The sequence below is a fragment of the Lemur catta genome, chromosome 1 (genome assembly GCF_020740605.2).
Source record: "Lemur catta isolate mLemCat1 chromosome 1, mLemCat1.pri, whole genome shotgun sequence".
Taxonomy (NCBI): Eukaryota; Metazoa; Chordata; class Mammalia; order Primates; family Lemuridae; genus Lemur; species Lemur catta.
The window spans coordinates 43,023,445-43,040,477 of NC_059128.1; the positions used below are offsets into that span (position 1 = coordinate 43,023,445).

The 17,033-nt window shown below is 34.8% G+C and overlaps 1 protein-coding gene across 2 annotated transcripts in view; it reads left to right on the forward strand.

Annotated features, from left to right (window-relative positions):
- TXNDC16 (thioredoxin domain containing 16) overlaps positions 1 to 17,033 on the forward strand; it is an 82,137-nt gene that overhangs the window by 31,309 nt on the left and 33,795 nt on the right. For both annotated transcript variants that reach the window (XM_045567084.1, XM_045567076.1), the window contains exons 7-11: positions 2,207 to 2,297; positions 5,222 to 5,372; positions 9,721 to 9,887; positions 10,294 to 10,354; positions 16,362 to 16,485. In XM_045567084.1, coding sequence (XP_045423040.1) covers positions 2,207 to 2,297; positions 5,222 to 5,372; positions 9,721 to 9,887; positions 10,294 to 10,354; positions 16,362 to 16,485 — 594 coding nt within the window. The remainder of the gene's footprint in view (positions 1 to 2,206; positions 2,298 to 5,221; positions 5,373 to 9,720; positions 9,888 to 10,293; positions 10,355 to 16,361; positions 16,486 to 17,033) is intronic.

The window sequence follows — 17,033 nt, forward strand, 5'->3', positions numbered from 1 at the left end:
GTTTTTATTTTCTTTTCCTCTCTCTCCAGCTATATTGACTTTTGTGGGTGTAAGTACAGAATAGGAAGAGTGTTGGACTTAGCCTGGATTGTATTTTAGCCTAATAGGCATGGGAATGATTACAAAGATAGACCATGGAATTTAAGCTTAATTAGGGTGGAAAAGAAGACCAGAGTAGGGTGAAGGACAATGATAAGTATTTGGATCTATGGATTGTAGGTCTTGATGTTTTAGAGTTGTGTGCTAGACAGAGTAACTTGGAGATGTGTGTTCGTGTGTGGGAAGAAGCTAGACATGGAGATTATGGAGGGGTTTGCGGTATTGGTAATTACAAGGCCTGGATTGAGTGTTAAGGTAGGGTTGAAGAGTGATCACTGGAGTAGAGAAGGCCAAGGACTGGGAGGCTAGGATTTTTGAAAGGATCGTCTATGTGGATAATGAAATTACCAAGGGTTATGGCAAGAGTAGTACTGGAGAGAGTAACAGTGTAACAGAAGCTAAATTCTTCATGGAATGAGGAGGAGTGATCCTGGCTAGGGTGGTAGATGACTGTAACATGGTGGGGTGGTGAGTAGAATAATATGATATGGAATTCAAGTGCTAGGAGATTAGGGGAGAGGAAGATAATTTTCTGGAAATAGCAATGAGGAGAAAATGGATAATAAAATAAATAGGGAATCATCAAAGAAATAGTTCAAGAAAATTTCTTAGAACCAAAGGATTGGAGCTTCTATATCGAGAAGGCCCATTGAGTCCCAGCATAGTGGGTGACTATAGAGCCACACCAAGGCATCTCATTTTGAAATTTTAGAATACTAGAAAAAAAGACTATTCTAAAATCTTCTGGGGGGTGGGGGGGAAGTTTGGAATGCAAGGATCAAGAATCAGAATGGCATTGAACTTCTAAATTGCAGTGATGGACATGAAAATAAATGGAGCAGTGTTTTCAGAATTCTCTGGGGAAGTGACTTTAACCTCAAATTCTATACCCAGTCAAGAATGGTTAATTATGAAAGTAGAATTAAGACACCTTCAGACATGTAAGATTGCAAAAAGTGTGTATTCCATATATCCTCTCACAGGAAGGTGCTGGAGAATGGGAGCAAGAGATCAGTAAAGAAGATAGGAGTAATAGTCAAAAGGACCCAGCCTGAGACAGAGAATAAGAGAATCCCCAGGATGGCATTCGTGTAGCAAGCCAAGTAGCAATAGTACATATTAGAGCAAATCAGAAGGCTCTGCAGGAACGTCTCTAAGGTAGAATTGGTAGTATACCTGATAATATTTGAAGTATTGAGAGGGCTGGATAATTGTGGAAGAGTTTAGGAAAAAATTAGAAAAAAAATCAAAACAAAAATTTAAAAAGGTAGTTATAACTGCAGTGAAGAGGTTGTTTAAAAAAGGAAAAGTGGTCATTCTGTACTGTATGGCTCATCTGTAAATAGTATTTACTGAGTTATAACAATATAAATACTGAGTATTGATCTAATAAAATTAGAACTATATTGGGAGAGTTGGGGGGGATGAGAGGTGTGTACATTTGTGGAGCTGGGTTTCGGAAAAGAAAGCTAATTTATCATCTTCCATAGTAGGAACTCAATAGATAATGCTGAAACTTTATATACATATATATGTATTTCTCTTATCAGAAAATAAGAGTTATAAGAATGTCATTTAGAGACTTAGAGGTAAATACCAAAAGAAATAGTGAAAGAGTTGAAAGTGGTTGTCCCTTGGGAATTGGAAATGGGGTAGAGGGTGGGTGAATGGCTGTTTTTCTTAATATGCCTTAATATGTCTTGTAGAATTGTTTCTTTAATATGTATAAGTTTGGTTAAAAAATAACCCAGAAACAATATACACAGACACACATATAAAAATAACATGAAAGTTGTATGGTGAATTCATATTCTTTTCCCTACTACTAGAAAGAAACTAACACAAATTTGTCACATATTCTAAAGTACAACTCATTTTCTATTCCCTCTTAATTCTTCCCTTACCTTGAATAGAGTAGACTTTTTATAGCTTCTTTAACTGCCTGCATTAAAAGGCAGTTAAATCCCCAACTGGGATTGCTGCAAAGGATTTTTTTTTAAATACAATAGAATATAAAATTGTGTAGGATCATATTCAGAAAAGAAATTGACATAGAATCACACAAACTAACTCTTCCTGTCTCCCAACTCCCTTATCTCTTCTTCAGAGCACAGAGCAGTCATGGAAGCTGCTTTTGTGTATGGGACCATATACCAATTTGTCTTAACCACAGAAATTGCCCTTTTGGAAAGTATTGGGTATGTATAAGAGGCATATGTCAACAATTTAAAGTTTTTTGTTGTTTACTTATTTCACATTACTTAGTCAACATTCCCACCATACTCTCATAGCATGGGTTTGTCTGAAGAAATCATAAGCAGATGTGAATACATAAATGAAACCTGAAATCCCCTTCATTGCTCTCATCTGCTGTACTATAGTCTGAAATATACAGAAGTGATGTTAGATTAAGGTGAATGAAGGTAATATGGATAAGCCACAAGATGTGATCCTGTGAGTGGCCAAGTGGGATATCTTACGAATAGATCTCCTGCAGTGATCGGATGGGGGTAAAATAGCAGCTTTCATGGTGAAACTCCAGAAATTCTTCACGAGAATTCTCTTATTTTGTCATAGTGATCTTAAATGTATTTAAGTACAGTTTTTTAATGGAATGTTTATTTTTCTTGTCTAGTTTCTAGCTTATAATTCTAGGTAGAAGCCTACTTTTCACTATTTTTGGCTGGGCAAGCTAGAGTTAAAGTTTTTCTTTCTTCTCTTTCTTTCTTTTCTTTTCTTTCTTTCTTTCTTTTTTTTTTTTTAGCACTTAAGGGCACAAGGAATAACCAATACATTTTAAACACTAAGTTTGGTTTCAAAATGCTGTTTGGGAAAATTAATCCAAAGCAAGGCAAAATGGTGATTTCATGAACTTTTAATGACATTGAGTGTCTTTAATGAGCCCTTCTGCTGATTTTGCAGAACACAGCAACTGTTTAATATGCTAACAAAACTGTTTAAAGCCCAGAAATTTTACTACTCTATAAATTTAGAGGCTAGTGCATAGAAAACTGGTAAGGTGAAATGATTTTTGAGGGGAGGGAGGTAGGCAGAGAAGAAAGTTCATACAAAGAGAAGTTACGTTTTTGTTGCTATGTGTGACATTAACCAGCACTCCTTTTTCCCTTAGTCTCTCTTTATTGAAGGGTGAGGTGAATGAATTCTTTCTTTCATTTGTTAATTCTTTCATTCAGCAAATATTTATTGAATGCCTTCTATGTGCTAGGCACTATTCTAGTTTCTGGGGTTATAATATCAGATAAGACTAGTATATTAATTGCTATCATGTTGGGCCTGAGTTTGTCTAAAATTCTTTGTCAGTTAATAAGGGTGTATATGATAGGTAATAAAAGAGGGTAGCATGTCATAGAGACACCAGTACTTTCTGCTACCTCCCCATATTCTCTTCTTAAAAAATCTGTCTGTAGGCCAAGAAGGGTATTATCCCTGCCCCATACATAACACAGTCAATTAAATAAGAGGTGAGCCCCTGACCTAGGGCCAGCCAATCCATTGGCTTACCTGAGCAAGTATTAATAAGATCCTCTCTCTCTGGAACTTAGAATTGGACATGGAGAAACTGGATTATACATGATGGTAGCTGTCTTGTTCATAGGAATGTTTTGCCCAGTTAGAAGTAAAGCAGAGAGGTATCCTCACAGAGTGAGTTGGGAGCTGAAAAGTGTTACTGGCAAAATGAAGGTCCATGAACACTTACTCTTCAGGTCTCTACATTTATTCTCTGCCCTTTCTCTGATCCTGTTATTTGAATTTTCCTTATAATCTGAGATAGCCTTCTAAACTTGCAATAAATTTCCCCGTTTTTGGTTTCTGTTATCTGCAAGCAAATGATCCCTGATTAAATAACTTTCCAACGTTACTTTGTTATTTTAGAGGTTATGATATGAAGTCCAACTTTAACTAGGATCTCTTGCAATCAACACTTTCCTTTCAGCAGTAGTGACTATTCAGGATTCCCCTCTAAAAGTTATATACTTTCACTGTGCCTTAGCTTTTGTTTGAAATGCCCATTTGTCCTATCGTCTTGGAAAAGTCATTCTTTCTCTTTCTGTTTTTTGAGCTCTGTGATGATCTTTCTTTCCTTTTCCTTCCTTCTCCAACTTGAGGCAGAATGAAATATCTTTGTTCCTCACAGCATTTTGTATATTATAGCACATATAAACTACATTTTAATTGTTTTACTAAGTATATCTCCTTTAAGGAGAAATATATTTACATATATTTCCTTTAAGGATTTAAATTGTCTTATTCATCTTTATCTCTTATGTTTAGCACAGGGCCTAACACATAGTAGGCATTAAGCAAATCTTTGAGTGATTAATTTCTTTAATCATTGACTCTATTAAAAATTACTTTGTAATTAAATTTGAAATCAGTGAACCTTGGACACTTAGTTTAAGCATGTCTCAAGAATTAAAATAACATTTTAAAAATAAAATTTTGTAGTATTTTGCCGAACTCTACTAATGCCATATGGAGATTTTTAAAATGCTATTTTAATTTTGGCAAACCTTATCCCCACTATAAGTTTATCTCTGTATTCTCATACTGAAGGAAATGCCAAATATAAGCCATATTTGCTAAGTTTTATAATATTTCACATACCAACTCTCAAACTCCTACAGTCACATGGTTTCTATTTTAAGGCCTGTTTTGGCTGAAGTTTATTCAAAACAGCTTTAGGTTTAAATTAAACACAAAGAAGATTTGTGTTACAAAGCTTCATTTATCATAGCTCTAGAAAAACAACAATATTTGAAGATAATCTCATTGTACAAGGTGACAGCATTTTATTGAAAAACAAATTATATAGGCCTGCCTATAACCTAATTTAGAAGCTACCATGTGAAAGAGTTCAGGAATAAAATTGCTTGTGCCACTCATTTGGATCATTCAAATATTAATGTTAATTTTCTTTAATATTTTATATCCTCTTTTTTGTCCAAGTCCATTTTATTTTAATCTTATACTCTTTTAGGCTTTTACTAAAACAATACTTCAAAAGCATGAGACTTAAGACAAAGAGATTTGTTATGTCTTTTTGGATGGTAGAAGGATCACACATTGAACTTCACTGAGTTCATTAATTTTTAATTTGCAGCTCTGAGGATATAGAATATGCACATCTCTACTTTTTTCATTGTAAACTAGTCTTGGACTTGACCCAGCAATGTAGAAGAACTCTAATGGAACAACCATTGACTACCCTGAACATTCACCTATTTATTAAGATAATGAAAGCACCTCTGTTGGTATGTGTCCTATTTTAATATAGTAGATAATTCATACATACATGAAAACTTAAGTTTTGATTCACAGATATGTGTTTTATTTAGATGAATTATATCTTTTTCCCTTTTCTTTGGGCATACTTCTTCCATTTTTAGGGATTTGGGAGTAGTTCATTATTAAAGGTAGAATAGAAGATAGAGTATTCATAAAAATGACATTGTATTGCCTTGATAGATTATTACATTGAAACTGAAATATAGCATTGTGTAAATAGAAAATATTTTGTGGTAGTAATAATGAATTCTAGGTCTTAGTGACTGTTTACAGATCACAATGATTATATTATGGTTAAGAAAAGACCTCTTTTATAAATGCTTTGATCTCTGTTTTAAAAGTTAGTAAATATTGTAACCATAGGATTTCTGGTGCCATACTTTCCTTAGCATTAGCCTGAAGGAATTTTACAGGGACTCACTGGGTGATAGTGATCAGGAAACTTTTCTCTCTGAAAGAAGGAAGGGTTGTGCCAGTATGTGAAAAGCCTTCCATAAGATCTTCTCATTCAGTTTGTCTTTTTTTAAAAAATAAAAATGCGTGTGTACTATAAATAATCCAAACATTGCAGTGAAGTATAAAGAAAAAATCTTAAGAAGCCACCCAATCCCATCACTCAGAAATAAACTGATAGGCCGGGCGCGGGGGCTAACGCCTGTAATCCTAGGCCTCAATCCTAGCCTTCTGGGAGGCCGAGGCAGGTGGATCACTCGAGGTCAAGAGTTCGAGACCAGCCTGAGCGAGACCCCGTCTCTACTAAAAATAGAAAGAAATTATCTAGCCAACTAAAAATATATATAGAAAAAATTAGCTGGGCATGGTGGTGCATGCCTGTAGTCCCAGCTACTCCGGAGGCTGAGGCAGTAGGATTGCTTAAGCCCAGGAGTTTGAGGTTGCTGTGAGCTAGGCTGACGCCATGGCACTCACTCTAGCCCAGGCAACAAAGTGAGACTCTGTCTCAAAAAAAAAAAAAAAAAAAAAAAGAAAGAAAGAAAGAAACTGATAGATGACCATCACACAAGTCATCTTCCTACCCATATGGACATACAGATAGAGGGATGAATGGATTAATGGATATGTTATGTTGTATGTGCTACTTTACAGTATGAAATATTATATTTGATCTTATTTGAATTTAATAGAAGAAAAAGAAGCTGATATGAAAATAGAGGGAGTATGGAACTTTTGATAAATGTTTCTTTATCATTAGAGGGCTCTTTAGGAAGTATTATCTCAAGTGTTAAAGTGGTTATAAAAACTTTAAGAAATTAAAATCATTATTTTTGTTAAACTTCATGTTTCCATTTTAGACAGTGTTGACTTCTAGCTGTGAAAGATGAAAAAATTAACTTCATACATTTATTTCCATCTCAGCTCTTCTTGCCCTTCTGATTTTTGTTAGTTTTGTGTTTTTACATTATTAAGGCCTATAATATTTGTATTCTGTTCTATAATCATAATTTTCACTTTCTAAAAGTTTTGCTTCTAAAATTAAGTAGATTCAGAGCTTGCCAGCCACAATTTTACCAGCATTATTCCTTAGTTCTCCATGTTAACTTTTTCTTTGGTTGGATTTTAGCTACAAGTAATTTTTTTTTAAAGAAAGTTTATCTTTTTCCTTTCCTTTGAGATGGGAGGGGGCATTTCTTATTTCCATGGGAAGAATGACCTCTAAATTTGTTTTGATCTCCCATTTTAGCATAAAGTTGGGGGAGAAAGAGGCCAGTTCACTGTATAGTTCTTCACCATTTCTCTCCAGCCTCATTTATTAGAAAGCTGTTAGGGATCTCAGCTGGTTTGGTTACTTGTATATTTTAGTACTTCAAACATTTGGCCCTCTCAGTATTTGAGGTTATTTATTGTTCTTGAAGAATATACTTGAGGTTAAAAAACATAGTAAGGCCAAACACTTTTATAGCAAACACTTCTTAGACCAAAATTTGATATAACTGGATTATTGTGATGGTACCATGAACAAGAAGGGGATAGAGAGGTTTTGGAAGCTGGCACCTAAATTTGATGACTTCTTAGAGGTTCCACAGGCTGCTATCTCGTCCTTGACACATGGCCCTCTCACAACATTTCAGCTTGCTCCTTCAAAGTCGGCAGGAAAATTTTACTGTAACAGACTCTTATGTAATGTAACCTAATCAAGGGATTGGCTATCCCATGGGTCCTACCCACACTCAAGGGGATTATACAAGATTTGTTCACCGGGGGCAGGGATCTTGGAGGCTATCTTAGAATTCTGTTCACCATAGGTAAATATACAATTCTGTCTGGAAACTTTTAGGATACATATGTTTTAAAATTCTCAGATTAGAAAGTTTACAGGAACACATCTTTTTGTGTATCTGCTTTTATCCACTATATTGGTTACTCAGTGGGTTCTTTGAATCTGGCAACTGATGTCCTTCATTTGTGGGAAAATTTTGTGTTTATTTCAGTGATGATTTCTTTCCTTCTGTTTTCTCCCTTCTCTCTTTCTGTGACTCCTATTATTTGGATATTGGACCTCTTGAACTAGTCCTTCAATTTTATTACCTTTTCCTTCCTATCTTCCATCTATATTTGTTCTGCTTTCTGAGAGATTTATTCAACTTTATTTTTAAATTCTTTTTTTTTTTTTTTTGTTTGAGACAAAGTCTCACTCTGTTGCCCAGCCTAGAGTGGCGTGGCGTCAGCCTAGCTCACAGCAACCTCAAACTCCTGGGCTTGAGCAATCCTCCTGCCTCAGCCTCTTGAGTAGCTGGGACTACAGGCATGTGCCACCATGCCTGGCTAATTTTTTCTATATATATTTTTAGCTGTCCATATAATTTCTTTCTATTTTTAGTAGAGACGGGGTCTCGCTCTTGCTCAGGCTGGTCTCAAACTCCTGAGCTCAAACAATCCGCCCGCCTCGGCCTCCCAGAGTGCTAGGATTACAGGCATGAGCCACTGCGCCCGGCCTATTTTTAAATTCTTTATGGATGCAGTGTCCTTCCATCTTCATCACTGGTGGTTTCTGAACCTTTCATCTTCTTGCATAGTCTGTGTTTCCTCCATGTTATTTATTTTTCCGTTTGTTCTGGTCTCTGTTTTTCCTGTTAGAGGTTTTCCTTAGGTGTTTGTTAATCCTTGGATATCTATTCATGATTCAGAATTTGAAACCAAAAAGCTGACTGGAAATTCTGAGAACATTGATGGGACTTGTTAACTCAGAGCTCTGTAGGGTGATTGGGCCTGGGCTGCTTTTTAGTGAACCCCCATGTCAATATCTTTAGGCTTTTGGAGATTACTCTAGTTGCCCAGAACAGGATCTTCCAGTCTTCTGTTTGAGGATAAAGATCTGGCTTCGAGCATTCTGGGAACTGAGTGGAGAGGGGTCTGGGGGGACATCGCAACATTTGGATACTTAAAACTCCTGATTTTAGCATGGTTTCCATAATCTCAGCTGTTCCTGAAATCCTCTCAGATTTCTGCTGGTGTTGGGGAGGGACAGTTGCCCATGCTCACAAAGTCGGAGAGGGGAAACTAGAGATCTAACTACTTCTCAAAAGCTTTGATTTATTCCTCTTTATATTAGAGCCTTCCTGCCACTTCACCTCCAATATTTCTCACCCATTTCCAGACATACCAGACACTGACAGTTCTTAAGCTAGGATTCTGCAGTTAAAATTGAGTTGTGTCTTAGTTTTCCATGCTTTAGGGTTTCACTATGTAGAATCTCCTAAATCAGTTACTATTCTTTTCTCCAGCTTCTAAAATTTTGCTACCTTTTCTTTTATCCTTTCTTTACATATGTATATTTATCTCTTTTTAAAAATTCCACTGTTGTAGTTTTTCCGGGATTTCTAGAGGGAGTGAAATTAGATGTTTGTATTCAATCTGCTGTCTTAAGTCAGATGTTGCTTATTATTTTGTAATGTGTCATTTATTTATATATTAAGTTCTTATATGAAAGTGTTAATTCCTTAGTTATGTATTCTATTTCCTTTGAAATATTTATCTCTATTAGTACCACACTGTTTTGTTTATTGTTTTTTTGTTTCTTTATAATATGCTTATTGCTTATACTGATCATTTCATGTTTAACTCCTTATAACATCTGTTAGTTTTATAATGCTTAAGCTATGTAGATATATGGGGAACATGAAACTTAGGAAATTATGAGATCATTTCTGTTAATGTTGAATTCATTTCACAGACTTGTTTACTTGTGACTTTATTAATAAGAATTAGGAGATTTTAAATCAAAATGTTGGAATATTGTAATCACAGAAGACATTTTATGTGTGTGTGTGTTTTTTTTTTTTTTTTTTTTTAATGAAGACTGAAGTTGCTGAAGATCCTCAACAAGTTTCAACCGTTCACCTCCAACTAGGATTACCACTGGTTTTTATCGTTAGCCAACAAGCTACATATGAAGCTGATAGAAGAACTGCAGAATGGGTTGCTTGGCGTCTTCTGGGAAAAGCAGGAGTTCTACTCTTGTTAAGGTATCCTAAACATTCAGTATTCACTATATTTAGCAAAACATTAATAACTTTCACATTTTAAAATATGATAATTTAATCATATAAATAAACTCAAATCTCTAATAGATGCATATATATATAATATGTTAGAACCAGTTACTGAGCTAAAGTCTATACATTAATTATAATCTTGATTAAAATTTAGAACTTTAAACCTTGCCTAAATGAATATGTAGATTAAGATGGAGCTAGAAAATCTGGTTTGTATTTATTTATGTACAAAATTTTTCAGACTCACTAAATTGTAATCTTTTTTCATAAACATTTTTTAGTATAAGAATTTATAGTTTTATTTTAGATTCATATCCTGGATGACTATAATTCTTCAGATAGCAACATAAAAACATTTATTTCCATTTTGAAAAAGGGATTCTTTGGAAGTGAACATTCCTCAGCATGCCAATGTGATCTTCAAAAGAGCAGAAAAGGTTAGTTGTTTTATGTATTGCTCTACAATATCTGGTTATTGAAAGAAAGTCCATACATGTGGTCCCAAAGTACATGTTTATTATAGAAAAAAATCTATAAATTATTCAAAGACAATTGCTGTTAACATTTTGGTGTTCTTTTCATGTGTCTGTCTCTTTTTCCTGTGTGTGTATGTGTGTATTTATTAATATATATTTTTTAAGGAAAATCAGGTTCATGCTATATATCCTACTTTTCACCTAAAATTATATTTAATTACTTGCTCTTGTGACATAATGCCTGTTTTCTGTACTGTTTTGAATATCACTGATTTTTTCCTTTGGCAAAATTTCTGAAAGTGAAATTTGTCAAAGGAAATGGAAATTTTTAAGGCTTAAAATATGTTGTTGAATTGCCCCCCAGAAAGGTTATACTTTTACTGGCAGGGTTTGGAATTCCTTGTTTCTCATATATCTTTGCCAGTACTAAGAATTGCCATCTTTAAAAAAATCTTTCCTATAGACAAAAAAGTTTTTGTTTTAATTTGCATGTTCTTGATTACTAGTGAAGTTGAACATTTTTTTAGGTTTATTGGCCATTTATGTTTCCTTTGTAAATGTCTATTACTGTCCTTTTTTTTCTTAAATTTTTTGTAAATTTTTCTTTTTCTTTTTAATTTTTAACATTTTGTAAATATTATATAAAATAGGCTAAAAAGTTGATTGATGTGTTTAAGAACTGCCAGATTAAAACTTAAATTTTCTTGCCTAAATCTATGGCAGTAATATTGGGTTAAGAGTTAGAAAACTTGCAGCCCAGGCAGTATAGTGAGACCTCGTCTCTACAAAAATTTTTTTTTAAAAGCTGGGTGTGGTGGTACACCTGTAGTCTTGCCTACTTAGGAGGCTGAGGCGGGAGGATCACTTGAGCCCTGGACTTCGAGGTTACAATGAGCTGTGATTGCACCACTGCACCCCAGCCTGGGTGGCAAAGCGAGACCCCATCTTTAAATAAAATTAAATAAATAATAAAAGAGTTGGAAAACTTGTTCCTTATGGTTCTGTGACTAGATTTTCTTTTTAATATATATTTTTGCCTTGTTTGTTTTTGTTGAGACAGAATCTCCCTCTGTTGCCCTGGGTAGAGTGCAGTGGCATCATTGTAGCTCACTGCAGCCTCCAGCTCCTGGGCTCAAGCGATCCTTTTGCCTGAGCCTCCCGGGTAGCTGGGACTACAGGTATGCGTTGCAGTGCCCAGCTGGTTTCTTTTTTTTCTTTCTTTTTTTGGTAGACATGGGGTCTCATTCTTGCTTAGGCTAGTCTCCAACTCTTGAGCTCAAGCAATCCTCCCACCTCGGCTTCCCAAAGTGCTAGGATTACAGGTGTGAGCCGCTGCACCTGGCCTGGGACTAGAGAAATGAATTAACTTCTCCCCAAGGCTCAGTTTCCTCATTTATGAAATATTCATAAAACTTCCCCTTCTAACTTACAGTAAATTTTATAAGACAAATGAAAGACAAATGAAAACTATAGTATTGTTCAAATATGTGATAGTATGCGGGTAGGTATGCTCTGCATATTGCCAGATAATGGAAGGAGTACATGTAGAATCTTCTGAAGCCATTTTTTGCTAGTAGATAAGGAACCTTAAATAAGAAATTATTTGTTACTGGGAAATAGGTTCTGTAAAAGAATTAAAAGTTCATGTTGTTTCCCAGTTTTGATAAGTTGTTAAAATAAAATAATTTTATATAGTGTGAAGTAAGATAGGTTATATATTAGATAGCTATCTCTGTAAAGAGGTTTTTTTGTAAATGATAAAATAAGCTTTTCTATGAGTTTATTAAATTCAATGTAAATTTTTTTTTGCCTCTTCATCAGGGCAATAATGCTGACCCTGGGTTTGTATAATCATCCTTTCTGTCTCCCTTTCTTGTGCCCTTCCAGGCAAATGGTTTGAGAGTCCCTAAGTACTAAAACTGTTACACAGATAGTATCATATACTTTTATTGCTATATTAAAAGCCTTTATAATATATTGTAAGAGTTATAAAATATTTCTGTTAGCATTGTATTATCTAGGTATTTTCTTCTTTATGGCGGTGATTAACAATATAGTATTAAGAATTTATGCTACAGGCCTGGCATGGTGGCTCATGCCTGTAATTTTAGCACTCTGGGAGGCCAAGGTGGGAGGATCGTTTGAGCTTAGGAGTTCAAGACCAGCCTGAGCAAGAGCGAGACCCCGTCTCTACTAAAAATGGAAAAATTAGCTGGGCTCAGTGGCATGTGCCTATAGTCCCAGCTACTCAGGAGGCTGAGTAGCAGGAGGATTGCCTGAGCCCAGGAGTTTGAGGTTGCAGTGAACTGTGATGACACCACTGTACTCTACCCAGGGCGATGGAGTAAGACTCTTTCTGGAAAAAAAAAAAAAAAAAAAAAGAATTTATGCTATAGAATCGTACTGCCTAGTTCAAATCCTACTCTGTAATTCTGGGCAAATTACTTGACCTCTGTATGTCTCCGTTTTTTCCATTATAAAAAATATCTACTTTAAAGGGTTCTTGGGTCAGTATGTTAAATGAAATAATGTAAAGTGCTTAATTAGCACTGGGCCCAACACACTGTAAGTGCTAATAAATAATAACTAGTATTTTTTTATGCAATAAATACTTATTACGTACCTGCAGTTTTTCAGGCACAATCCTAGGCTTTGAGGATATGGCCATAAACCAAACCAAGTGTGATAGGAGACATAAAAACAAGCATAGCTAAAATGTCAGATGGTGTTAAGGGCAATGGAGAAAAACAAATTGAGGTAAGGTAAGAAGGTGCTCATGGAAAACCTCACTAAAAAGAAGTGAGAATAAAGCAAAGGAGTGAGTCTATGGCCATGTGGGGAAAGAGTATTCTAGGCAGAGAGAACACAAGTGCAGGGGCCCTGAGGAGAGGAGTGAGCCTTTGCCTAATAGGATAGTATTATGAGGAGCAGTGTAATGCCTAGAATCATTCTTAGTATAGAAGTTTTTAAAGCCCTTTTTAATCCTTTCTTAAACATTTTTTATAAAAAAAAAAAAACCAAACACATTGAAAAATAGAATGAACAACAATATACCTACTACCTAGATTCAGCAATTAACATTTTGTCATATTTGTTTCATCTATTTTTTCTGAAACGTTTCAAGAATGTTAGAGATATCTTGATATTTTACCCATAAAAATTAGCACACATCTCTAAAAACTATTGTTATTCTCATATGTATATATAATCACAGTTTCAATGATCATACCTAACAAAATTAAGAATAATTTTTTAATATTAATATCATAGCCTAATCACAAAGTCAGTCCCTATTCAAATTTTTTCATCTTAAAGTTATTTTCTCTCGATAGTTTTTGGGAATCAAAATCCAGTAAAGAATTATAAAGTGCATTTGGTAGGTTTCCTAGCTCTCTTAATATCTTAGATCACTCTTCCCTTTTTTCCCCATGGGAATGACTTTTTAGATACATGGGCTAGTTTTTCCATATTCTGGAATTGTTTCCTTTAGCTTTTGTCTGCCTTGTTCCCTTATGTTTTCTATAAACTGGAAGTTAGATTTAAGGTCAATTAGTTCCATTAAACATTTTGGATAAGAATACTTCATAGTGCAGACTTCGTTATAGTTCATCTTCTCCTCAAGTGCATGGTGTCTTTTTTTCTCAGTATTACCATGTTTGATCGCTGAATTAAGGTAGAGACAACTAATTCTCTCCATTATAAGATGCATTTCCCCCTTTCTAATTAGCAAGGAAACTATAGATAGAAATGAAAATAATATCACAAGAGATACCAATACTCACCCACAAGAATAGCTGAAGTTTTAGAAAGTAATAATACCAATTGTTGACAAAGATGTGGGGTTCCAAGAACTTTTGTATATGGCTGGTAGGAGTAAAAAGTGGTACAGTGAGAACTGGAAAAATATTTGGTAGTATTACTAAAGCTGAAGCTATGTATGTCACGTGAACCAGTGATTCCATTCCTAAGTATATGCCCAATATAAGTGCACACAAACAAATGTATACCAAAAGACAATATTACTGTATAATCTTCATAGCAGTATTATTTATGATAGCCCCAAACTGGACTACATGTTGATGAGCAGTAGAATGATTAAATACAGTATACGCACATAATGAATACTTAACAGCATTAAAAAAGAATAACCTGCATTTATATGTTAACATGGATAAACCTCACAATGTTGAACAAAATATAAGCAGTCACAAAAAGAGTATAAATTGTATAGTTCTATTATATAAATTCAAAAACTGGCAAAATTCATAGAAAGTGATTATCTTAGTTCAATTGGGCTGCTATAACAAAGTACCATAATCTTGATGGTTTATAAACTACATAAATTTATTTCTCAAAGTTCTGGAAGCTGGGAATTCCAAGATAAGGTGCTGGCAGATTCAGTGTCTAGTGAGGGCCCATTTCCTGGTTCATAGAAGGCTCCTTACTGTGCCCTCATATGGTAGAAAGGACAAGCTAGTTCTCTGGGACCTCTTTTATAATGGCACTAATGCCATTCTTGAGGGCTCTGCCCTCATGACCTAAGCACCTTCCAAAGGCCCCACCTCCTGATACCATCACACTGATGATTAAGTTCAACATATGAATTGGAGGGACAGGGTGCAAATATTCAAATCATAGCGGTGATGAAAGTCAGAATAGTGATGACTTTGGGGGAGGGTAATGACAGGGAGAGGCAAGAATATGGCCTCTGGGTGTGCTGGCAATGTTCTGTACCTTAATCTGTGTGGTGGTTATATAGGTGTGTCCATTCTGTAATAATTCATCAAATTATACCCTTAAAATTTTTGTTCTTTTCTGTGTTCTGTGTGAATGTTATACTTCAGTAAAGTTCACTACAAAAATTTCTGTGAGACTTTGGATCAAATTCAGTTTAATTGATTTTGATTCCTCTACCTTTAACTTCATTATATTTCTACAGGAGTCAAAAATTGCTTTTTTTGAATATAATTTTAAAAAGATAAAGATATGTGACATTAAAGAATAAACATACTTGAGGCTATGTTATAGCTTTATTCCAGTGTATTGTTACAGTCAGGGATAATTTGCTAAAATATTGTACTGGCCTAAAATTTCATGTTTTTTTAAAATGTGATAGTTGGGCATTAGTGAAAGAAATCTTAATGGAATAATCTTAGTGTAAGAATTTGGCATTCTTAAGATACCTGGGAGCCAGATAGTAATTTATTGTTTATAGCTCAAGAGGAAATTGAAATTTTTAGTGGAATTAATTTAGATGAAATACTGTTTTGAATATTTCTGTGAAATGTCAAAATGATCAATTTTGATTGGCTCTAGTTGCAATAAAATTGTATATATTTCCGTCCTGTATAGAGATAGGACATGCTCTTGTATGTGAAATGTTTCACAGACTTTAGTATAAAGTAGTTGTGACAAGAAGCAAGTGAGACTTTTATTTCTTCTTTGTTTGCCATCTTTTTCAGTAGTGCACACTGTCTTTATATAAAGTATGTTTTGAGTGCTTTCCATTTCTTAGTAATTGTCGAGTTAAATTTTTTTTCATTTTAATTTTAAAACTGAAGTGCAAAGGTTTAGTGTCAAACAAGTAAAAACATATTTTTATATTAAAATGCGTTGTGGCTGGGCACAGTAGCTCATACATGCAATCCCAGCATTTTGGTAGGCCAACGCCGGAGGATCACCTGAGGCCAGGAGTTCAAGACCAGCCTGGGTAACACAGCGAGACCCCATCTCTAAAAAGATAAAAATAAAAAAAATAGCTGGACATGGTGACTCATACCTGTAGTCCCAGCTACTTGGAAGCCTAAGGGGGGAGGATTGCTTGAGCCCAGGAGTTTGAAGCTGCAATGAGCTATGATCACACCACTGCCCTCCAGCGTGGGTGACAGAGTGAGACCCTATTTCTGGGAGAGAAAAAAATGCTTTGCTATATTTTAGTCATTTTTTAAAAAAATAAATGTATTTCTAGGGAGTACCATTGGAATTTTTGGTGTTACATGATGTTGAATCAATAATATCCCATGTGGAAAATAATATGCACATTGAAGAAATACAAGAAGATGAAGATGATGACATGGAAGATCCAGATATGGGTAATGTGTTGTAATGCTCCCCTCCCCCTTCCCGCCCAGCACCCATTGAGTCAGTGAAATTTCCAATGAGTTAACTTTCTCATAGAATGTATTCACATTGAAGACTATATGAAGAAACCTGGGGAAATTTATTTTGAGTCATATTTTATCAAGTTGACTTGTTGAAAAGATGTAAGGATGCTATATTTTGTTTAGTGATACCTTTCACTGTTACATATCAGGCTTCAAAGTTCCACATCTGTGCCTTTATCCTCCAAATCAAAATTCTTTCAGCCTTTCTGGACTAGTCCATGTTTAAAAACTCTACCTAGAAGCCACAATATTATAGTTCATTTTTATTATTCCTAGTAGGAAATGAAATTCTAATAAATATTGTTGTGTTGGTAGTTGTAAATAAGTCTGATTGTTAATTGTATAGGGAGTAAATTTCAATAATGTTTTAATACTTCTTTTTAAAAGTTATTTCTGTTCTTTTAGTATTGCTCTTATTGCTTACATTTATGAAGTATTCTATAGTTTTCAAGGCTTTTTCTTCACACATTATTTAC